At 44.3% G+C, this 24524-nt stretch overlaps 1 protein-coding gene across 2 annotated transcripts in view; it reads left to right on the forward strand.

Annotated features, from left to right (window-relative positions):
• gabbr1a (gamma-aminobutyric acid (GABA) B receptor, 1a) overlaps positions 1–24524 on the forward strand; it is a 129929-nt gene that overhangs the window by 51822 nt on the left and 53583 nt on the right. For both annotated transcript variants that reach the window (XM_030749485.1, XM_030749486.1), the window contains 5 exons: positions 11641–11775; positions 21950–22120; positions 22679–22780; positions 23046–23111; positions 23295–23486. In XM_030749485.1, the coding sequence (XP_030605345.1) occupies positions 11641–11775; positions 21950–22120; positions 22679–22780; positions 23046–23111; positions 23295–23486 (666 nt within the window). The remainder of the gene's footprint in view (positions 1–11640; positions 11776–21949; positions 22121–22678; positions 22781–23045; positions 23112–23294; positions 23487–24524) is intronic.

Below are 24524 nucleotides of genomic sequence, written 5' to 3' on the forward strand. Positions count from 1 at the left end.
GAAGCAGGCAGCTGCAGATGTAGCAGCCATAAACATAAAAATCAAGTAATGAAGAGATTTCATAGGGACTGGAAAACATCTCTCCTCGTGCTTCAGGAGACGCTGGCGCCTCCGGCTCGAGAAATAGATGCAGATCCTTTTTGAAGGGAAAAGCTCAAAGAGGCTCACGTAACAATGTCTGAATGATGCTGGTTAATTCCTTGATTTGAAGTCCTGGCAGTGGGGTGGGGGGATTTATTGGTCAGAGTGAGGTTTTTACTTTTTGATTGCAAACGTTTGTCACCTGGCTGGAATAGTAATGAGGATAAGAGGCAGAAAACCAATTATAAGAAAAGAGATTAATTATGATATTTGCATCCAGTTATTAAAACTCATTCCACATTCCTGTTTGGTCAGAGAGGAGATCTGAAGCAGCGCATCATGCTTTACAGTGAGAGTCAGACGAGGGTGTAAATGGCTCTTTGTTTGCATCTCGAGATGAAGCTGCGGAGTGTAATTATGCATCAAAGACTCTTAACCCGAATTTATTATGATGAGAAACTTTTATTGCATCTTTAAATGATTAAATAAAAAATGAATTAAGGAAACCTATTATGCATATCTCCACATCCATATTTGTATTTGTGGATTCTACCAGAGTAGCTTTGCAATTAACAAAATAATCCTTATTCACCTCAGTGCAGCTCCTCACTTCATCCTCTGAAGCAAGCTATTTTAGCTCCTCTGTCCTTAAGGCTGCCTCCCCTTTTCCTTCTGATTGGCTGCTCATCTAAAACAAAAGCTTTGAGCAGCAGGTGAGTGTTGAGCTGCCTGAGGTGATCACATTAGGGGTATCTCTGTTCTTTCCCATCATCACAAGCCACGAGTAGAAAAAGCTCTGAGAAGATGGACACCCTGGTCTCCCTGGTTCAGCAAAGTTCTGTGTGAAACTGAGTGCTTTGAGGCCGGACGTGATGAGCGAGCTGCGACTCTCACTGAGAAACTGAGGGGCACTGCAAGCTAATAGGCTAGCAACAATGCCGAGAGCCATTTTCCCACAGACCTCTATTCAACCAGACTACTACACAACCAGAGGAGTCGCCCCTCATTAGAAAGATGCAGATTAAAGAGCTTCTCTGGCTTCTTTTCAGACCTCGAATCTACATCCAGTCTTTTAGCTACAGCCCAGCAAACACGGGTGAAACCCTGACGTCATCTCCCCGTTCACGACGGGCAAGAACAGAACTGAAGACGGACGGATGGCGATGCTGTTCTCACGTAGGGCGGAGGCCGAGTGTCCATCAGGTTGTAGCAGTGAAGGAATGAACTGCATCTTTGCTTTTTAAACAGGTTTGGTTACTCAGTGCCTGTGAACAGACAGGCTTCCCCGCAATATCAAAGTAGTAGTACTAGTATTGGTAACACTAGTATTACCAGTATTGGTATTAATATGTTTGTTTTAATATAAACAAAAATCCAGCAGTCTCGTTTATGTCAGGGTGATCTGAGCACGGCAGGCTGTTCCATAAGCCTGCCCTGGTGTGATCAGGTCAGCTCAGTGGGACGAGAAGTGACTCGGGTGGAACATCCGTTTGTTTCTTGCTGCAAAATCGAACAAAGACGTCTGTGTGGTGTTCAGTAAGTACCTGGAGCTGAAAAGAAGGCTGCGTCGCAGCTTTTCAACCATGACTAGACGTCGACAAAAGACGGCCAGCCTGCAGTTACTCAACAACGAAACTGTCTGAATCTGAAGTCCTCAAGAACTTCTGCTTTCACACAGGGATGAGCGGGACCGTGTGGAGCTGCGGAACAAAAACTTACATTTTAGGGGGAAACATTTTTCTTTCTTTTGCCTTGTGTTTGACAATATTGAGACAATAGACAGAATTACATATTTATTTATTTTTACAGATTTAGATTGTACTCAAGCACTTTTCTTGAGTATCAGGGATGTCACCACACCACGAACCACTTTATGGCAGCAGTCACCTTCAACCAGCTGCTCCTTATACACACATGGAAGTTTCTGTTGTGGTTTAATTGCACTTATTGTGTGTAGTTATGATTTGGAAATGGGTGCCACTGTGGGTTGTAAATGTGTGAACAGACAAGCACAGACCTTCAGTTCAGACACATTATTGATACTAAATCTGCAAAAACGAAATAAAAACGTGTCCTTTTTGTCGAGAAGCAGGTGTAAGTGATTCTTTTGGCTCCATTCGCTCCTGTTCATCGAGGACGACTCTGCAGCCAGTGTCTGTACAATGGGATTAATGGGAAGTGAAATGACTCTTGTAGATTGGCTCTGGCGGAGCTTTTGGCTCATGGGGATTACTTCCACATACACTGACCTCATTATTTAAAACTCTGGCCATGCTTAATATGAATATCTGCTGTTGTAACAGTATTTATATGACAGAAAATAAGAAAAAGCAGAACTGGTCCCCTTCTAACATTTGATTTGGCAAACAGGTAGCAGTTTGGAAGTACGGAGCGATGTCCTCGGCTTGTTCAACATCATAAAATATTTATGAAGCTCAACACTTAATCCCAGCCTGTCCTTTAAATGGATGCACATACCCCGTGGTAGCAGAACGGCTTGTTTCTCTGGCTATTCTGGCGACAGCATCAGACTATTTACAGCCTTCTGAGATCTGCGCACACACGCACACACAGGATCGCGCGCAGACACACAGGCTGTTGCCATGGATATATCAAAGCCGAGACTGCAAACTTTGATCAATTATTAACAGTGATGAGTGAGACGGTGGAGACGCAGAGAAATGGTGGTGAAACAAGGTGCTTCCCTCACTTCTGTTTTTGATTTTAATTGGCAGCCGTGACACAATTTTCCATCCGCTGTGGCATAACTCGTATTCGTCAGTGGTCCTCATCTATGTCCGTTGGCACACCAGCCTGAAGTGCGGTGCCAGACGTAATTATGAGGAACTAAGGAGATGTAGCTCTGCATGGTTTGAGATTCAATATCCAGGCTGTCCCCCAAGCCTGATCATATCCCCTATTCACATTCTTTTATATTATTCAATCTGGAGTGTAATTAGAGAGCGCATTACAACTACTGAGTGTATTTCCTCATTCTTCCCAGCTCAGGGAAGCTTCAGTTTCTTTGAGAGCTCCTCGCCAGCTGGGTATGACTGATTGGAGAGACTACATGGGCATGTTAACATGACACTGATATTGGCTGCAGGAATTTCAGCACCAAGGACAGCAGCTGAAGTGCTCATCTTAAGTGGTGTGTGTGTGTGTGTGTGTGTGTGTGTGTGTGTGTGTGTGTGTGTGTGTGTGTGTGTGTGTGTGTGTGTGTGTGTGTGTGTGTGTAGTTTTATGTACACACAGTAGCATTAATCTGGGTGTGTGACAGTAAATGTGTATGCGACCATGAACGGTATCGGGGGCCGTCAGTGCTGGTGCTCTCACGAGCCAGGGAGGAACAGAAATGAAAGAAATGGTGACGACCCCAGAGGGCTGCGGCAGACAGACCTCCAAGAATAGCAGAGATTCCTCAGCCTTTATTGCAAACCTGCCAACACCCCTGTTTTCCTCTGGTTTCTTTCATAAGGGAGGGCATGTACTTTTTCACCTTTTACTGCTCTGATTTTGTTACCCAAGGCTTCATGTGGAAGGTGAATGACTGAAACATTCAACAACTGAAACTGATTTTGTTTTGTGTTCAGGTATATCCAGCCTCCATCACTTATCTTTAAAGCTGGTTCATATTTCAAGTGGAAACAGCATGGAATAATCACAGACTGTATATAAAAGATAGATACACCCACCATACCATCATGCCTAGTAGACAGCTAGTGGCTACAGCTACCTGTGTCACCACCCACCACCTGCCAGTGAGAGCAGCCATGCTCTAAACGATGGAGACTTTAAGCTGTAATAGGGTTTAATATTTTTCCCGAAAATGACATGAATCAAATCCCGGGAAAAGACGAGCCATTTCCCGGGAATCCCGGGAAATTATTTTTTTTTTTTTAAATTTTAATTAGGCCTTCTGTAGCCTGTGTCGGGCTTAACCTATTGTGATATTGTAGAGGTAGCTTTCCAGCTATGTCCTGTTATGCCCAGTAGGGGGCAACGTCGGCTTGATTAATGCAATAAAACCTACATCTCGGCATTCGAGTGCTCGAGCTATGCGGTGTTGTATCGTTCCTCAACACTCCCTTAACAAATATAATGAATATTCCTCCATTGTACATGGAATTATAACAAGCTATTTTACAACTGCTGGTGCAAAACAATACGGTTCATCTCCACAGCATTGATAAAGGCTCAGCCACGCTGTCGTGGCGACATCTGTTGCGCTATATCTCCACCAGTGGAACGCTGTAATAGTCATTGAAAAGTTAACTACCGTACTACACTATAATATGACATAACACAGGGCCTTGAGTAATGCACTACGACTTGGTCATTGCCATTCTGGCAACAGCAAATTTATAACGCCGTGTCTGAGGGTTAAAGTAGGTTCGCTGTGAATCGTCTTTTGAAAAACTGGCCAATCATTATAGCCTAAAAAATATACATTTTACTCAACTCCATTTTAAAAGCAAAATATGTTAAAGTAATCTATTTCATGATCATTTCTTCACACAATCGGCCCGCATCCTAATTCATGATTGTTAGTAAGCGGCTGCAAACGAGGAAAAGAAACACTTGAAGTTAAACAGATATTTATTTCTTTATTGTTCAGGGCAGGCATATTTTATAGGCTACATAATGCAACTTTTTTCCCGGTTTCTTGTCTTAACGTTTCCCGGGAAATGGGAAATGGTTCTGATTGCATTTCCCGGGAATCCCGGTCCCGGGATTAAACCCTAAGCTGTAATAACATTTAAACAGGTGAATTATTAAAAACCAGCCTGTAAACATCTGTGTCCACCTGTAAAGTTGGATGCAATGTGCCTTTGTGGGGACTGGCTTCCTTTTGGAGCCAGCCTCAGGTGGCCATCGGAGGAACTGCAGGCTTTGGCACTCACCTTGGTTTGGTTTTCTTTAGACTCAGACGTTGCTGCAGGAGGCATGTCTATGGGAAAAGGATGCTGCTGTTCACATGATATACAGCACGATGCTTATCTAGTAAAATATGATCCCACGTAGAGTAAAACAAGTGATGAAGAATGCTTTAGGGCGTGGCTAATGTTTGATTGACTGCTTAATGAGTCTGCTGTGCTGTTAGTTTCTCAGTTAGATCTGTACCCCTCACTTGTTATCACATAATGACTTTGGTGATGTCATGGTGGCTACAGCCACTTTTATATACAGTCTGTAGTTTTACAACAAAGTTAAAGCTTCTTTTGAACAACCCGTTTTAATGTGATTGGGTTTGATGCCGGTTAGCCCGCTAACCATTTCCTGTTAAGCTCAAGGTGTAAAGAATGTGGAATAATAACTGTTTAAAGCAAAATAACTGCATTTCTTTCTTAAAAAATCTGAATTCAAGCTGTTGCTTTTGGACCTCCATCTGCTGTCATTATAACGATTAAGGGTTTTATTAGCAGAATGAACTTAAGCAGCCTGTTCAAGGATCTTAAAAATGCTCTGTAAGAAATTCAAAGGTTTAAAAAGCTTAAGGGTTGCTTACAGGATTTTATAGTGTTTTTTTTTTAAACTTTGTCTTTTATTATTTTTGATTAAAAACAGAACAAAAAGACAAGCATACAATGGTTTTTCAACTCAAACATGCAAAAAGTAATCGTGGTTATTACCATCATCAATTAAGCTGCAGTCACACCAATGAAAGCAGCCTGTGGCATGACCTAAATGATTGTGGCTGTGTGCACTGAGCTCACGATCTCGTTGCCGTTGAAATGGCTGCTTTGAAGACAGGGACCAGGTCTGTCACCAAACGTAGTCAATTCTTCAAAACGACTTCGGTGCGTCAGGACGGCAATAAAATGGCAATAAAATGGCAATAAGATGGAGTCAGTGTGCTCAGTTTACGACTGAACAGGGTCAAGCTGGCAATTACACGCAATCTGTTTGTGATAATATGCTGATTAACTGTGATAAATCTGCAAATCTGTTACTGTCACATTAAACAGAAGTTCACAGTAACTACTTACATTCAGAGACCAGCCAGAAGCTGCTGTAGGAAAACGACACGGCTGCTTTGTACGGGAATCTCACCAGAGTCCAGTCTGCAACCAGCTGAGTAGAGCATGTGTCGCTGACGAGCTGTGCTCATCACTGCAGACTGACTCAGATTGATTTCGACGTGTTGCCAGTCTGAGTGTGATTGCAGTCACTCCAAGTTGGACCACGAGTGTTTGCAGACAGGTTGCCTCCCACCAGGCAACCTGTGCAAACGTCTTGTGATCAAAGGTGGTTAAAAGCGGCTCGACCTCTGGGCAGCCAGCTGGCTTGTTGCAATTACTTGCAGTTGGTTGTTGAATGTGAAAAAAATTCAATGTAATCACTGGAGAACCACCCCAGTGAGGAAGATGCTGTTTTTACTCTGTGACTGAGTCATTATATGCTGTGACGTTATCAGGCTAGCTAGCCTCATGCATTTGCAGCCTCTCAAGCCTCCGACAGCACGCAGTACTTACAGATGCACTGATCAGATATTTGGATTGCATATCGGTCCAATCTTGACTCAGAAGTGTGGATCTGGTATCCGTGACAACAGGGTGACTTAGTTGAGTTGCATGTTGTTCTGTGTTCACGTCCGCAGACGTGCATTAGTTGCTGCAGGTAGCAGGCAGGACGTTCACAGCAGGTCAGCTGCAGGTTGGAGCTTTCCTGGTCTGGGGTCTGTTGTCTATTATTTTACTAATAAATACCATTCTGGAAATTTTTATGTCCTTGGATTTATTTATTTGTTACATTTGATTCTATAAAGTTGATGCAGTGTTGAGCCTGATACTGCCTCACACATAGAACAGTCTGATCTGACACTGGGATCAGATCAGAACTCAGTATCCAAACTGGTCCTAACATACTACATTAAGACTGAGTGTAAGTATGGGAGCATCTGCGGCTTTCTTTGTATCATTCTTTGAAATCGTACTGCTCTCGTGATCCACGACCTTCACTCATGCAAAGCCAAGACAAAGATCTTCTGTGTGATTGTAATTTAAATAAAGTGACTGTGTTTTTGCTCCAGTCTTTTCCTTTTCTTGCTGCTCAGTGTTTCAGTTTTGCTCCTGTTCAACCGAAGATTTAATTTCCTGCGCGCATAGAAACAGTGAATGATTGAAAGCTTCAACTATACGTCTGATGCTGTTTCACAATTGTGTTCCAGACTAGACCCCCTCATTTTATACCAGCACAGCCTGTTAGCCACGTCATATTAACATGAAGGTGCAGAGGGTGGAGTGTGCAGTTGCTGCTGGGTAAAATAACTGAATCTGTTCTTTGATAAACACCAAAGTTTCTGTCCGTTCTCTTAGATGAATGATGAAAGTGTTTCACAGCAAAATCAAAGCCTATTTTGATAAATCATTTTCTAACTAATGTCTTATTGATTTTCCCAACATTCACCTGTGATTATTTTAAAGTGAAGCTCTGCAGCCAGGCCTTGAACTACGTATATGTAGGTCAGAAACGGCACTTTTTACATGAAATTCTCATTTCTTCATATATTAAGCAGCAACTTGTTTGCAAAATTGATGGAAACAAGCTGTTATTAAACATGTAATGTGCTGTGGTAATGACAGATTGATGAAATAATTCAGAGATAATTAGTGTGGGCGCTGAATTACTGCTCAGAATGAAGTTAAAACACTGTAGCACAAGAAAACTAACAAGCTTGTCCTCAGCATGCAGCCAGCCCACAGCCACAGTGACAGAGAACACAAACAACCTTCGGGAAAGGCAGTGTTTAACAAGCTGAAGGCGTCAATCTGCATCTTCTTCACATGAAGATAAGGCAACAGTTATTTTTATGAGGAGCTGGCAGCCGTGCGCTGTGGACGGAGGTTTGCATCCAGCTGATTTCACCCAGAGAGGTGAAGTGATCTGTGAAATCAGCAGGTATGATGATTGATTGAGAGAGCCTGTAGACTCTCAGCATTGCGTTGCACAGGGCTGCCTATTTCTCTTCAGTTTTCCTTAAATAATCCCACCGATCTCAGGGCGCTTTACAAAGTCAGGTCAATGCGGTGCGTTACAGAGAGAGTCCCTTTGAGTGAGCGCGTGTCCCAAATAACACAAATGTTGTGAAGCTGTTTACCAAGTCAGTGTTAATTCTGGTAACCCAGCAATTAATGAGAGACTGAGGGATCAATGTTGCACTCATTCGCAATGAAACTTTAATCACTGAAATGATTCAGCTTTGGTCAATATTATCATGACAAGTAACAGAATTTCAGCTCATTCGAGGTCTTAATCTCCACTCAGAGAGGGTCCACAGTGGGAGCTCGCACTGCTTTCTACTGCTACTCCTTCTGTTTCAGATGCTTTTTTTATGGAGCGCTAAAACGGCCAAATTAAAATAAATAAATGCGTCAATAATGAATTAATTAAATGCATCATTAATAAAAAACTCAATATATTTGATTTAAAACCTAATTAATTATTTCACTATTAATATTTGATGCTTCTTGTGCAGCAGTGCATCACAAATTCATTTTATCTGTCACCCTCACTCACCAAAGTCAAGGGGTGGAGCTAACACCGACCTGGTCAAAACCGTCGCCATGTTCTGGACTCAATTCTTTCAGCATCACCTACACACAGTTTGTATTGCATACTTCCTGCCTCCTGGTCGCACCTGCCTCCTGGTAGCGCCTGCCTCCTGGTCGCTCCTGCCTCCTGGTAGCGCCTGCCTCCTGGTAGCGCCTGCCTCCTGGTCGCTCCTGCCTCCTGGTAGCGCCTGCCTCCTGGTAGCGCCTGCCTCCTGGTAGCGCCTGCCTCCTGGTAGCGCCTGCCTCCTGGTAGCGCCTGCCTCCTGGTCGCACCTGCCTCCTGGTAGCGCCTGCCTCCTGGTCGCTCCTGCCTCCTGGTAGCGCCTGCCTCCTGGTAGCGCCTGCTTCCTGGTAGCGCCTGCCTCCTGGTCGCTCCTGCCTCCTGGTAGCGCCTGCCTCCTGGTAGCGCCTGCCTCCTGGTCGCTCCTGCCTCCTGGTAGCGCCTGCCTCCTGGTAGCGCCTGCCTCCTGGTAGCGCCTGCCTCCTGGTAGCGCCTGCCTCCTGGTAGCGCCTGCCTCCTGGTCGCACCTGCCTCCTGGTCGCTCCTGCCTCCTGGTCGCTCCTGCCTCCTGGTAGCGCCTGCCTCCTGGTAGTGCTTGCTTGGCTGGCACTCTCAGGTCCACACTTCAGAGGACAGAGGACACAGTGGCTTCACTGTGTACTGTACTATCGTTTATGATTAATATTCATAGCACACAATGAACCTAATTACTTGTTCTTTTAAAATACATATATATTTTTATAATCACTCTGCCAAGATGCTATAAAAGACCCATTAATATGAAATCATTTTGAAAGGTCATAAACACTGGAGTGATTTGGAAGAAGGTGGTAAAAAACTGTATATTAAATGTTACCGATTATTCCACCGACTGTTTCAGATCTCTGTGAATTATTAAAAACAGATGATCTGATTATTTCTGGAGCAGTTTGTCTCCACTCTGCAGGATGTCCACAAACAGCATCAACATGCTGCTCCAGATGTTTCTGCTCACAGTGAAAATGTTCTCACTTTCCTCCCTGCATTAAAATATTTGTAAAGTTTAATTTGAAAATAAGCTGTAATAAACAAGTGTAACACATCTGAGCATCAGGAGCTAAAGACAGTAAGCTTCACTAAAACGTCCAGTTTTAGTGAAGCTTACTGTGCTCAGGAACAAATGAAACACCGACATCAGCAAAGCTTCACCGACTGAGTTACATCCTGTTGACCGTCCAGTGAGAGGGGGGGTCTGCAGGGTTAGGGTGGGGGCAGGCTGTCCTGACCTGCTGTGGAGGGATGAGTCGCAGAGACCATGAAATAATACATGTTTTTAAATGAAGGGATATGGTATTTAATTAATGATAATTATTTATGTAGTTAATAAATTATTTATGTAATTATTTATTTGAATTCAGTCATCACACATTTGAATCATGTGTGGCTGCTCTGATTGACAGGTGGGTCCTGTGCTTCCTTGGCTTTATCTCGAGTCCCTACCCTGGATCTCTGAACTGTTGCTATGGTGTTGGTGCCTTTGGAAGCACTTTTAATCCAGTCAGCTGATAAATGATTGTATGCAGTTACTGAAAGCCCCTCCCATAAATGAGTTCTTCAGTTTTGGTGCAGTCGCTATACTAACCAAGTATTCACTGAGCACCTTTGAATGTGGTCACTTCTGGCTCCAAGCGTGAATATAGTGGGATAGAAAAGCTGACACTGAGGCATCACAATGGGAGCGGTGACTGTGTTCATCTCTGTATGCTGGCTTTGGTCAAACCCAGAAGGACGCGGGGAGAAACGTGTGGAGCTCCTGGTTAGGAGTGGTGACAGATGCAGTGATCTTTCTGGAATGTGCAGTGTGTGAATGATGGCATTTCAAAAACATATTTTTAAACATCTCTGTGTGGTCTTTGTGATTGAAGTTCCCTCTTTGATTAGAAATCATATAGAAACATTTACATGAGAGGTCTGGCTGTCAGAGCTGCTTAATGGGGCTCCGATTGAATTATCTAATTGCATGTAAACGTAACCACTATAATTCCCCCCAATCTAAAGTTAATGGAAAACACATCAATCAACGAGAAGCCCGGCCATTTCACATTCCTGAGTCTCGAGTGGTGATTACCACTTCAGAAAAATCACGGGGCTGCCTCAATGAGACAATTCAGCCATCGAGACAAACACCCCAATTAGGAGCTTTATTGGTTGTTGCCATCAGCATCTGCGGTTCGATTGCTTGTGACACTCATCTAGAGTGTATTTTTTTAACCGTGTGTGTGTATTTGTGTTTGAAAGCCATATCTCTTCTTCCATGCCAAATCATTAGATGTGTCAGGCCTGTTTAACTGTGACTCTGATGAGCAGTGTGGTGTAGATGTCCACTGACAGAGTGGTGATGGATCAGTCAGCCACACTTTCGCCACGTAGACCCGTTGTAAACGGCTTTATTGGAGGGTTGTAATGTGATGGCTGCCGTCGTGGTCGTCGTGCTCGCTCTTCTTTGTTTCTGCCCGTTTGTAATGTCTCGATGTGTCAGCAGTGTGTTGTGTTTCGATGATACACAATGATGTGAAACTCTGTGCAGATAATGTATTTTTCTTTCTTACTGCAGCTCATCTTTTCTCTTCAAATTTGCATCCGCTTGTTTACTGCTTCGTGCTACTTTTTGTGCCATTTTCTTTTACTTTGTCATGACCCTTTCTTGTTCTGCTCTTTCCATTTCCCCGACTTGTCCTTTTCTTTCTCTGCACATTTGCATTGGCCTTTTTGTGACTCCAGCGCTTCGATGTCATTTCCCTTTACTTTATCTGCTCTTTTCTGTTCTCCTGTTCTATTTACAGACGCCTCCATCTCCCACTCTGCTCAGCTTATTTGTTTCTTCCTTTCCTCTCGCTTCTCTTTTTCCATCTGTCTCTTTCAGTCTTATTGCCTCACTTTTTTTCTGCTCACCTTATGTCTCAACTTAATTAATTTCTGATTCGATCCATTTAAAACTCACTTTCTTCATTTTTGTCCTTCCAGTGTGACCCAGGAGAAGCTACAAAGTTGCTGTACGACCTTCTGTACACTGAGCCCATCAAGATTGTCCTGATGCCCGGCTGCAGCGGCGTCTCCACGTTGGTCGCCGAAGCTGCCCGCATGTGGAACCTCATAGTGGTGGGGGTCTTTTGTTTTTTTTTATACCCAAGCACGTTCCTCTGTTTTACCCCAGAAGTTTTCCAAACATGAGGCTTAACCTGAAATTTAGACTCAACACATCATAACAGTCACCCAATCACGAGGACTGAAGTAATTCATATTTATTTGTGTAGTGACTCCCTATTTTTGATGTGCTGGTAAACTCCAAATATATACAGTACCAGTCCAAAGTTATGACACACCTTCTCATTCAATGTTTTTCTTTTTTCCTACAGTGTAAATTAATACTGAAGTCATGCAGACCGAAGGAACACATAAGGAATCATGTAGTACACTTAGAAGTGTTAAACAAACCAAAATATGTTTTAGACTCTTCAAAGTAGCTCCTTCAGCTTTGATCACAGCTTTGCACACTCACTCAGCTTCATGAGGTCATCACCTGAAATGCTTCTCCAGCAGTCCTGAAGGAGTTCCCAGAGGTGCTGAGCACCTGTTGGCTGCTTTGTCTTCACTCTGTGGTTCAACTCATCCCAAACCATCTCAGTTGGGTTTAGATCAGCTAATTGTGGGGGCCAGGTCATGTGATGCAGCACTCTTTATTGGTCAAATAGCCCTTAGACAGCCTGGAGGTGTGTTTGGGCTCATTGTCCTGTTAAAAAACAAATGATGGTCCCACTAAGCTCAAACCAGATGGGATGTTGCTGCAGAATGCTGTGGCAGCCATGCTGGTTAGATTGGAATAAATCACCAACAGTCACCAGCAAAGCACCCCCATACCATCACTCTTCCTCCTCCATACTTCACGGTGGGAACTACACATGTAGGAACCATCCGCTCACCTTTTTTTGTGTTTTTTCAGTAATGAAACATCACTGAATGAGAAGATGTGTCCAAACTTTTGACTGGTACTATGTTTACCCCATCATGGTCCAATGATGAAAAGAATTACAAGAATTTGGTATGAAATTATTTGTAAAGATTTTTTAAAGCCCCAGTCACACAGGCCCAGTGACCCTAGCACTAAGTAGAGGGAAAAATGTATATTCCCCAGTGAGTCGCTGGTTGGTTGCTGGCAGTCACATGGTGAAATTGCTTGCAAAGAGGTATACGGTGGTGCACTGAAAACATCTTTGCGATTGCTGCGGTCACCAGCAGATCGCTACAGTTGTCCACAGTTTGCGTGGAAGATTCTGACCTGTTTGCCAACTACTCACCGAGCGGCAGTGAAACGTTCGCTTTCAAAGTGAAGAGCGTGGGCTGCAGCGGTCTCTGTTTCCAGTTTGCGCGGCACTTTTTCGGCATTAGTGAGTGTTTGCAGACAAGTTGGCTTCTTCCGTACCAAAAATGGGTGACCGCAGCAACCTGCTAGCAACCTAAGCAGTCGCAGTGTAGCACCCTTTTTGTGATAGATTTCACCATGCAACAGAGAGCAACCTCCAGCAACCATTTGACAACCAGTTGGGGAATACACTTTTTTTTTTCCATTAACTGCAGGCTGCCAGGGGGTTACGGAGTGGGCCTGTGTGACTGAGGCCAAACATCTGCTGTCTATTTAACTCTGAAAATATGAAGCAAAAGCATTTACTTCCTGGATATTAGTGTTAGTGTGCACCCTACAAAATGAAAATGTCCCCACCAGTTTAGGTTTCACCCAAAGACAGCCAGTGCACTCCCATTTTTGGAAGCCCATTTAACTTGTGTGTGTTTCACAGCTACAGAAACTGAGTTGTTATTGGCCTTTTAGCACATCAGTCATTTGTGATTATAGCCAATCATTTTCCCTTTTCAGTGGCAGCAAGCATCGGTAGTTTGGTTGGATTTCAGCCAAGCTATTCCCTACTTTTAGGCAGCAGACGCCCACACCATAATTATCAGCGGCAGAAGCATAAAAAAACTGTTTTGAATAATAGTAAAAGGTTTCATAGTAATCAAATGCTTCACCATGTTTTTCAGTGTCAGAGTCATGGGTAAAAACAGAATAGTCAAATTTGACCATTTGGAGACGTAATGGTAAGAGTGACATCATAAATGTAAAGGTCGCTATCCCAAAGGTGAACCCTAAAGGTCTGAAATTTCACAGATGTAAGAATTTGACTTTGGCAGAAAACATGCTCCATTTATTTTGACTCAGACATGGCCGATTATAAATGTCCTGTTTTGAAATGATTTCATTTTGTGTTTTATATGTTCAGAAACTAAAAACTTAGCTGGGAGTCATCTTGAGTTATGTGGTGATTGTTGTCTATAAATCTGAGGCTGTTATATATACTCAAACTGATCCGGTGTCCTCTGAGAGTTGTCTCTCCAATATGGATTGCTCCTTTAGCCTGAATCGCAGGCCTGTGTGTCAGAGAGTTGTCTTATGACTAGATGAACTGAGTTATTCATAAATACATCCTGTTTAGAAGACAGAGAACTTGGTGGATTCCTAAGAACATTTATCCCGGTTCCCCGTGATATGATGGTCATCTGAATATCTTCTATCCTGCTGGAGTGAACCTTGGTCTCACAGGATTTCTGTAACAGCTTGCAAAGAGAAAGTACGCCAAATAGCTGATTTGGCGTACTTGTAATGATGCACCGTTTGCCAAAATATATTGAAATATATGCCAGAAATAGTGCTGAAGCTAACTTGCTTTGCACTGTGTGGAAATAATTGCCAAATAATGTATCTGCTTATATTTAGAAGAGGTTTGCAGACAGTGAACTAAAGCAGCTGCTGTAAACAGTAACTGTAAAGATAAGTGTGAAGGAAGCTCAGGATCCAGAGAATATCCATCAAACATGGTGTTGGGGGTCATGGCCTTTGTACACATGGCAGCCACACTTTTCCCTGATGATATCACTACATCCCACATGTATGGCTAAAGTACCAAAGGGAGCTTTTAAAGCTAAAATCCAGAACATTTCTAAACAGCCGAATCAGTCGTGCCATTCAGCCCTAAATTCAGCATCATGATCCCAGCTGTGAAGCTTCAAAGCACCAGCGTTACTGCTTGTTTGGAACCATCAGTAGCTGCATTTCGACTCACTCACACGCTTGTTATAAAGGAGAAAACTGGATCGTATCAGCCTGTAAACATGATCACATGGTTGAGTGCAGTAAGTAGTCAGCTCACGCCAACCAGGAATGTCTGGGCTCAAAAATCAGTGTTAAAATGCCAGTAGCTGCAGTTCCTTAAATGGCCACTTGAGGCTGGCTCCATAAATGAGTGAGTCCTCAAACTGTCCTGTTAAAATGCCCACATTAGGAAGCATGTTTAGAGCCTAAAGTTTTAATACTGAGCCCTGAGTCCTCACTTTGTGACAACTATACAGAGACGGATTTTATTTTTTATAACTCAGCCGTTTTATTGAGGCTTAAAGTCAGGGGAATAGCAGCTTTGAACGGTGGGCCGGCACAGCAGCTGATGGCTCTCTGCTCTGCCTCACCTCCTCTAATTGAAAGCACTGAACTGGACCTCCTGACTGTTTTTGTGCTGCTGGTGCCTTTTGAAGCATTTTAATGGAGTTATTTGACTAATGTTGTGGCTTTCTTTGTGCTGCAGCCCATCCAAAAATGTGTGCATCAGTTCAGCAGAATGAGTGAAATTCTAGTGTTGTAGTATTCTGTGAATTGGCACTAATTAGCAAATATGAGTGTATTTGCATTGGTTTGCTAACCAAGCTGTCTGGAACTGATAACTCAGCACATTGACCTCTCATCCAAATACGATCGCTTCAGATGACAAAATAAGAACATGTTATTAGGAAAAGTGCTAAAAGTGAGGTTTCAAAGTGTACGATGATGCCACTGAGTCGATAAAGACTGATTTTCTTTTAGAAGCAGCCTCAAGTGGTCATGTGAGGAACTGCATTTTTTCACTGTCACATTGGCTTCATTTTTCGACCCTGGAAAAATCCCATTTTAGGGGCTTTATTAGTAAATGTGCGACCCACAGGAGCAAACAGAGGAGGCGCTGTTACAGCAGAGTGCCGCCCCGTGTTTGTCTCCCTGTGGGGAACTCTGGGTAGCGTAGAGAGGGCTGATAGCTCGATGATGCTGCTGTTTATCTCTCTGCTTTGTGCAGCTCAACACTGTAAATGATTTTTAAATACTTCACAAAGGAGCTTTAATGAGTGTTGAGACTTTACAAGACTGACAGCTGCACTGCTGTGTATGACAAATCATATTTATTGGCCTCAATACAGCACGATAATATACGTACAGTATTTATGACAAGTCTTAAACACAACCCAGATCTGTAGCGGCGTGAACGATCCGCTGCCGTCTTCTGCAGCTGTGATTTTGTTGAAAGCACTTCTTCATCACTCAGTTTATTTTGTTTATCTCATTCTCTTTCTTCTCCTGATCTGCCTTTCTGTCACTCATGGCGCTCTGCTTATTAGCTTTGTCCCATAATTGAAGTTTCATCCAGAGATTAGTCATCGAGAACAATCAGTTCTAGTGGTTGGCATCTGCCCCTCTTTCTCATTTCTGGGCTTTCTCAGTTTGCCACCCTTTTTTTTTTCCTCGTCATTAAAGACTCTTTTCCACTTTCTGACTCTTCGCCTTCCTCTTTCCTTTGTCTGTCTCTGCCTGGAGCTGGTCTGCTCTATTTCAGCCCTGCTTTTTGCCTCCTTCCTTCCTTCCTTCCTCCTTTCCATCTCTAGCTTTCTCTGTGTTTCTCTCCCGCTCTTCATTTCCGCCTCACTCCCTCAGCTTGAGCGGTTGATTCTCCCCGCACACAAAGGGATCTGTCTCTCTTTACTACACGCCACCACTGGCACAACCACCTAACCGCCACACTCAATTATTTCTGGATGCGTTGTGCCTGCAGGAGCCTCCTCGCATGTCAAACAGCTTCATCAGAGTGCTGGGGAGGCAAAAGCAACCTCCATTTTTGGACACTGATCAAGGAGGGTCTCTCCATCAGCTCCTCTTGGCACAGTGTTAATTTGATCCCCTATCTCCCTTTCTAAAAGCACTGTAAGCCATAGACGGGCATTGATCTGCTACCAGAGAGCTGTCAGTGTGAGAATTGAGAGATATTGTTGTGGTTTTGCTTCCATGTGCAGCTTTGCTCGTCTTTTTCTGAGTGCGTCTATTTCTGCCATGGCCGCTTTTTGCGTTTTACTCGTCTCGCTGTTTTCACGTCTGAAGGTTTATTTGAGCGTTACCAGAGTGTAGCTTCAGGTTTGACCTTAGTTAAATTATTACACTCTTGCAGGCGCCGTGTTAATGAAGAAAAACCAGCTGAAAACACTTCAGTTGTTCTCAGTGTTTGAGTCGATGACATTAAACGCTCTGTGGACCCAAATTAACAAACGTTCTACTTTATCTCGCGTCTGCCGTCTGCCTCGAAACCCTCAGAGGCACAAATAAAGTCTGAATCTTGAATCCTCCATATAAAAGGGTGCATTTTAGTCTTACCCTTAACCCTAAATCTACCCGTGCCCCTAACAGATCACCAGCTGCTGGGTCTCCATAAAAGTAAGACTTAAGGGTACAACAGCTCCAACGATGAGATCGTGTCTGTGTTTGTGTCTGGAGCTTTTTTCTCTTTTGTTGTTGTTTTTGTTGGTTTTCTTTGCCTGAGCTTTGTAATGTCAGCCTCTCAGACTGAGGCCTCGGCCTTCTCTGGAGTTCACCGAATCTCACTGCACTGAAAAATCATCTGCAGTTTTAATAGCGACATGTCAAACAAGCCCTGAGCCTGCAGTGACTCCTGCATTCACGTCTCTGTACAGCGGAGATCTGAAAGCTCAGCGGTGAGCAGAAAGCTGAACTGAAGGATACTTATGGATTATTTGGTGTCATTATTCACACAAGGCTTGTTGCCCCGGACGATTGGGCTTCATGGCTGTAATTATGGCCTGATTTATTGCCCAGCGACGCTGTGAGATTGGATTTGTGGTTCACAGTGACAAATTTAGATATGCAACTTCCTCAAAGGAAGTCTTACAATGACTTTGGTCATCTCCTGAGTTTTTCTTTCCAAGCTCATCCAAACTAAAGTTAGACAACCATACATTTTATGGATGCAGCTTTCTAACCAAGCAAGTTTGGACTCCCTCCCCTCCAAATATGGTCACTTCTGGCTCCAAAAAATTCAACATTGAAGTCTCGACGCTGAAGCTGAGGCTTCAACATCCAGACACTAGAACCCAGTGGGTGATGTATGGTTTTTAAATTGGCAAATACATGCATAGAAACCTCAACCTTTTAGCATATTGACCTGAAGTGTTGATAGATGAATGTTGATGATACCTTTGTCCTTTACCGGATACAAGTTTGCTTCCTTATGTGAGACTAACACAAGAGAAACTCTGCTCAGTGTAACGGAGGAAACTTCAGCCAGTCGTCTGTTGTTTTTTGACAGAGTCGGTTTCGATACGATCTCTTCATCGCTCGTTTTTGTCGCTTCATGTTCACTCTTTAAGACAAACTGTGTTTCTGTCATTAAGCTGCCGTCACACTGGCTGCTCACGCTCATGTATGTGATCATTACACTTATTTTTGAGCATGTGGCATCCTCCAAAGCTCCTGCTGTTTTCTCCAGATCTTTCGTCACCGCTCTCAGATCGGCTTTCACTTCCTGTAAAGTTTGCCCTCCTTCGTATTGATGTCTATGTGCCTGTCCCTGCAGGAATTTGTTATTGTGGAAAGTCCACATCGTACATGACATTCAACATCAGTCATGGAGCCCTCTCTCGCTCCCAGTGGCGAACATCCCACAGCTATAGGTAATGGGGCTGAGATGAGAGCGGAGAGGAGGGAGGCTGCTCGTGTCTGTAATGGCTCCCTAAACGGCAGGTTCCTCATTTTAAAGAAGGCCTGTCGAGGATTTTATTTCCACTTGTCACAGTGAAACTAATTGATAGAGGAACAGTCTCCTGCTTCCACTGACATTTTCTAACAACCATCTAACAACAATGCTGCCTTTTTCTGAGGTCTTATGGCTGAGAGTTCATATTCTATAGGTCCGACTTGCTTTGAAGCCAGAATAATTTGATTATTTTGAAATATGCGTTTCTAATAGTAGCTTATATAATCTCAATTTCATTGATGCAGGGGGAAACCTGCATGAGCCATTCAGTGTTTTTCTGTTGGTTTGTTTGTTTTAATGAAATTATGGAGCTCATCAACATCTAATGCACTCGGCCTCTCTGACCACGACATGATCCACCTGATCCCCGCGTACAGACAGAGGCTGAAGCTCTCAAAACCTGTGGTGAGGACAACAAAGCAGTGGACCCGTGAGGCTGTGGAGGAGCTCCGCACATGCTTCGAAACTACAGACTGGGACTCAATGAGGGCTGCCTGTGACAGTCTGGATGACTACACGGACACTGTAACCTCGTATATCCACTTCTGCGAGGACAGCATTGTGCCATCACGCACCAGGGTGAGTTATAACAGTGACAAACCCTGGTTTACTCCCAAACTGAAGCAGCTGTGGATAGAGAAGAGGGAGGCTTTTAAAAGTGGGGACAAAGACTGCTACAAAGAGGCCAAGTACAGGTTTAGCAAGGAAGTGGCCACTGCTAGATCACATCACTCTGAGAATATACAGCAGCAGATCTCAGAGAACGACGCGGCCTCTGTATGGAAAGGTTTTAGGCAGATTACCAACTACAAGCCTAAAACCCCCCACTCCACAGACGACCTACAAACTGCAAATAGACTGAACGAGTTCTATTGTCGTTTTGATGGTCAGTTCAGCAGCCTTCACACCTCCACCAGTCCCAACTACAATACAGCCAACACAAATATTCACCCCCCAACCTCCCCCACTCCCCACACCTCAGAGAAGCCCACATCATCAAGGACTCCCACCCCAGAGTCCCCCTCCTCCCCCACCCCCACAGTCTTTTGTATTCAGGAGGACCAGGTGCTAAAGCAGTTCAGGAGTGTCAAAGCTCGCAAAGCTCCAGGTCCAGATGGTGTCTCACCTGCCACACTGAGACACTGTGCTAACGAGCTTGCCCCATTGTTCACGAACATCTTCAACTCCTCACTGGAGGCTTGCCACGTGCCTGTCTGCTTTAAAACCGCTACCATTGTTCCTGTCCCCAAGAAGCCAAGGATCACTGGACTAAATGACTACAGACCTGTGGCACTGACTTCTGTGGTCATGAAGTCATTTGAGCGTCTGGTGCTGTCCCACCTCAAGTCCCTCACAGCCCCCCTTCTGGACCCCCTGCAGTTTGCCTACAGAGCCAACAGGTCTGTGGACGACGCCATCAACCTGACTCTGCACTTCATCCTACAGCATCTGGACTCCCAGGGAACCTACGCCAGGATCCTGTTTGTGGACTTCAGCTCTGCCTTCAACACCATCCTCCCTGATCTCCTCCAAGACAAGCTGTCCCAGATGAACGTGCCAGATCCCATCTGCAGGTGGATCATTGACTTCCTGATGAACAGGAAGCAGCACGTGAGGCTGGGGAAGAATGTCTCGGACTCCCGGACCATCAGCACTGGCACTCCTCAGGGCTGTGTCCTCTCTCCTCTGCTCTTCTCCCTGTATACCAACTGCTGCACCTCTGACCACCAGTCTGTCAAGCTTATTAAGTTTGCAGACGACATGACTCTCATCGGACTCATCTCAGATGGGGACGAGTCGACCTACAGGATGGAGGTCAAACGTCTGGCGTCCTGGTGCAGCCACAATAACCTGGTACTGAACGCCCAGAAGACAGTGGAGATTATAGTGGACTTTAGGAAGCACACAGCCCCTCTACCCTCCATCATCCTGACTGACACCCCCATCACCACAGTGGACTCTTTTCGCTTCCTGGGAACTACCATCACCCAGGACCTCAAGTGGGAGCCCACCATCACCTCTGTCATCAAAAAGGCCCAGCAGAGGATGTACTTCCTGCGGCAGTTGAAGAAATTCAACTTGCCAGCAAGGACCATGGTGCAGTTCTATACTGCCATCATTGAGTCCATCCTCACCTCCTCCATCACTGTGTGGTACGCTGGAGCCACCACTAGGGACAAACAGAGACTACAGCGCGTTGTGCACTCTGCTGAGAAGGTGATTGGCTGTAACCTCCCATCTCTCCAGGACCTGTACACCTCCAGGACACTGGGGCGTGCAGGTCGGATCACAGCCGACCACTCTCACCCTGGGCACAGACTTTTTGACCCTCTCCCCTCAGGCAGGAGGCTACGGTCCATACGGACCAGAACCTCCCGCCATAAGAACAGTTTCTTCCCCTCTGCTGTTGGACTCATGAACAATTACCCTAAGACTGTTACCACCACCCTCCACAAACGCTGATGACCCTATGTCTATGCACCTGTCTGACTGCACTGATGTACATATTAGTGGAATATAGTTTACATTCTTTTATCTTTTAATTAGTCTCTGCACTGTATATTTTGTAATTTTGTAATATTGTGCTATAGTTATAGCTCTAATATCTCTGTATATTTGCAATTTGTATACTTGTATATTGTCTTATAGTTTTTATACTTATTTGTTTTTTTCTGTACGCACGAAGTACCGCAGCAATTTCCTAATGCTGTGAACCTGTTCACCCATATGGCAATAAAAACCTTCTGATTCTGATTCTGATTCTGATAGCCTAAAGGGGGGGGGGGGGGGTAGAGGATATTTTCTCATTCTGTCTTTTTGATGGCCTTTCTGTCTTTTTCTGATTTGAACCAGTCACCATCACTTTGGACAGGCGAGAAGCTCCTGATTTAATTGAAGTCTGTTTAAAATTCTAATTAGTTTCTTTTTCCTGTTTTTCTACTAAGTCAGACCTCCAAAAACTGCAGTTCCTCTAACAGCCACCGGGGGCTAACCCTTCTTTATGTCTGAGAGCCTCAGGTGCTTTTTTTTTTTTTTTATTATGTTCCCGGCCTGCTGCCAATTAACCAACTAATGAACCTAAGTAACTGTAAAATATTACTTACTAAAAATTACTTATTTTCCAGCCTTTTGTTGCCCTCTCCCGACTGGTTTGAGCATGTTGCTGCCATCAAATTCAAAATGAACACATTGTTTTTAAACATTTAATCTTCTCAGTTTAAACATTTGACATATTTTCTGTGTTCGAGTTTATGACACTTGTTTTTATGGCTCCAGAAAATTACCATGGCAGGATTATCGCTGATCCTTAAACATGTGGAACATCTAAACATCTGTAACCTTCCTCCCTCGCTCACTTCTTTTTCTCCGTTCATGTCTCCCAGCTGTCCTATGGTTCCAGCTCGCCAGCCCTGTCCAATCGCCAGCGTTTCCCGACATTCTTCCGTACACATCCGTCAGCCACCCTCCACAACCCCACCAGGGTGCGGCTTTTCAAGAAGTGGAAGTGGACTCGCATCGCCACCATTCAGCAGACCACAGAAGTCTTCACTTCGGTCGGCACCTTTAATCTTCATGTGTCTCTGCTTTCTTCTTCCTTTTCTGTCTCCATTGCTCGCTCCTGTCCACGCGGCCTCAGCACGGCTGCTGTATGTTTGTTTATGAGCAGACTAAGCAATACACCTTTAAGCAATGTCTCCTGCCATTAATGGAGTATTTTTGTGGAATATTGGCTGTGAGAAATATTGACGCGGCAGGACACCTCTCCCGGCCATAGCGGTCGATACCAGCGTCCCTCGGTTTGGTTCCTGTAATGGAGGTTAATGATTCCGCTTCATCGTTCTTTCCTCCCGCTTCTCACATCCTTCTTCTTTGCAGTCGTGTCTTTGTCAAAAAATCTATTCTCTCTCACGCTGCCTTGTTTTTATTTATCATACGTGCCCACAGTCTCATGTACACGTCAGATTTATTTATTTTTCCCCTATGGACTCGCTTTTCTTCTAACCTCAACCTGTCGTCTCTCTTCATCTCTCTGTTCTGCTGCCTCTCTAACCTCCTCTTCCTCCCCCTCCCTCCCTGTCTGTCTTCGTCTGTCCTTCCCTTTCATGTGGCAGACTCTGGATGATCTGGAGGAGAGGGTGAAGGAGGCAGGCATCGAGATCAGCGTTCGCCAGAGTTTCCTCACCGACCCGGCTGTCGCTGTCAAGAACCTCAAGGTGCTTTGATTAAAAATTCACCTCAGCTGCTGGCCGTCTCCCCCCACCTCACCTTCCTCCTCTGGCTCGCAGCTGCACACGATGCCATTAGCATAGAGGCGATTTGATAGAGGAAATTAATGCGCCATGCTAATTAGCAGCTCCTGAACAGCAGCATGTGCCATCCTGTGAAGCGGCAGGACTTTGGCACATGGTGCTGCCACATCATGAAGTTATATTGTTGCTGCTGATGTAACTAAGCAATGTTTTGTTATGATTGATGCAGCGCCAGGATGCTCGGATCATCGTGGGGCTCTTTTATGAGACTGAAGCTCGGAAGGTGTTTTGTGAGGTTGGTACCTTTCCCTGTTCAGTCGATCCCAGAACGCCCAGCCTGACTGGCTGTTAGCTGAAACTGAGCTCTATAATGGGCCGTTTGAATGAATGAGTGAATTTGCTTGTTTGGCAGCGATACAACGTGCTCAGCTCCTCTCCGGGAATAATTGATCATTTTCTCCATCCCTCCGTGCTGCAGGTGTTCAAGGAGAAGCTCTATGGGAAGAAGTATGTGTGGTTCCTGATTGGCTGGTACGCTGACAACTGGTTTAAGATCAAAGACCCGGCCATCAACTGCACGGTGGAGAACATGACGGAGGCTGTGGAGGGACACGTGACCACTGAGATCGTCATGCTGAATCCTGAAACTGTCCGTGGAGTCTCCAACATGGTGGGAATACAGATCGCTCTGCTATTAAAGAGATTAATTATATTAATCAGTGACAACATGTGTAGCTTCATTAACAAATAATGAGTGACAGTAACTGGATTACAGAGAATTCATCACAATTCAAAGTAATTAAGGCACTTGGATCTAACGATGGAGTGTAATGATCTTATAATGACATTAAATAGAGCTCACCTGGTCTTTGTCCAACACTTTGGGGATCCACACACTATTCTTTTATTCATGTCTACATACTAATGACATTCCCATCAGCCTCAGCTGTACTTTAGTTGATTAGCAAACACAGATTTATACAAACTTAAACTTATAAGGATGAGATGCCGTCCGGCAGCATGAGGAGGAGGTGCCCGGCTGCTGTGGTTCTTCCACATGCTGCTGAGGCTCCTGTTAGTTACATGAATAAACTCTTAAAGGACCAACACGCCCGTTTCTTCAGACTTCAACCAGCTAATCTGATAAAAGTCAAACAAGAGTCAAAGCAGATGAGTTTTTCATGGGTGCAGCCCACAGATGCATTTCCTCTCAGATGTGGCTCCATTTAAGGGGAATAAACAGGCTTTCCAACAGTATCGGATTTATTGCCAAGAAGCATCGTTATAATAAATAATCCCCCAAACACTAGTGTTTATATACGTATCCTCCACAAAGAGAAATCTTCTTGGCTGCTGCCGTTCATTGAAATTTTAACTCGGTGCAGGGAAGTGCTGCTTCCTAATGCATGCATATTTATCAGCACAGCATTTTTATTTAAAATAATCACAACTTGATAACTTTTCAAACAGTTTCCAGCTTTGCTGCAAATGGCAGAGATATCAGTGACACGGCTATGGATGGTAGCAGCTGTCAGGACGTGACCTTGGTGCAGCTGCTGTGACAAATGATTGAATTGTAAAACCACGACTGTGTGTGTGACACCTCACCTGCATCAGTCCTAGAAAACTAGACTGCGATTAACTGTAATGTCCTCATGAATCCTGTCTGTGTCAGGAAAGGCCTAATTCACAGTTATGAATATTGAAT

The sequence above is a fragment of the Archocentrus centrarchus genome, chromosome 16 (genome assembly GCF_007364275.1).
Source record: "Archocentrus centrarchus isolate MPI-CPG fArcCen1 chromosome 16, fArcCen1, whole genome shotgun sequence".
In the NCBI taxonomy this organism is placed as follows: Eukaryota; Metazoa; Chordata; class Actinopteri; order Cichliformes; family Cichlidae; genus Archocentrus; species Archocentrus centrarchus.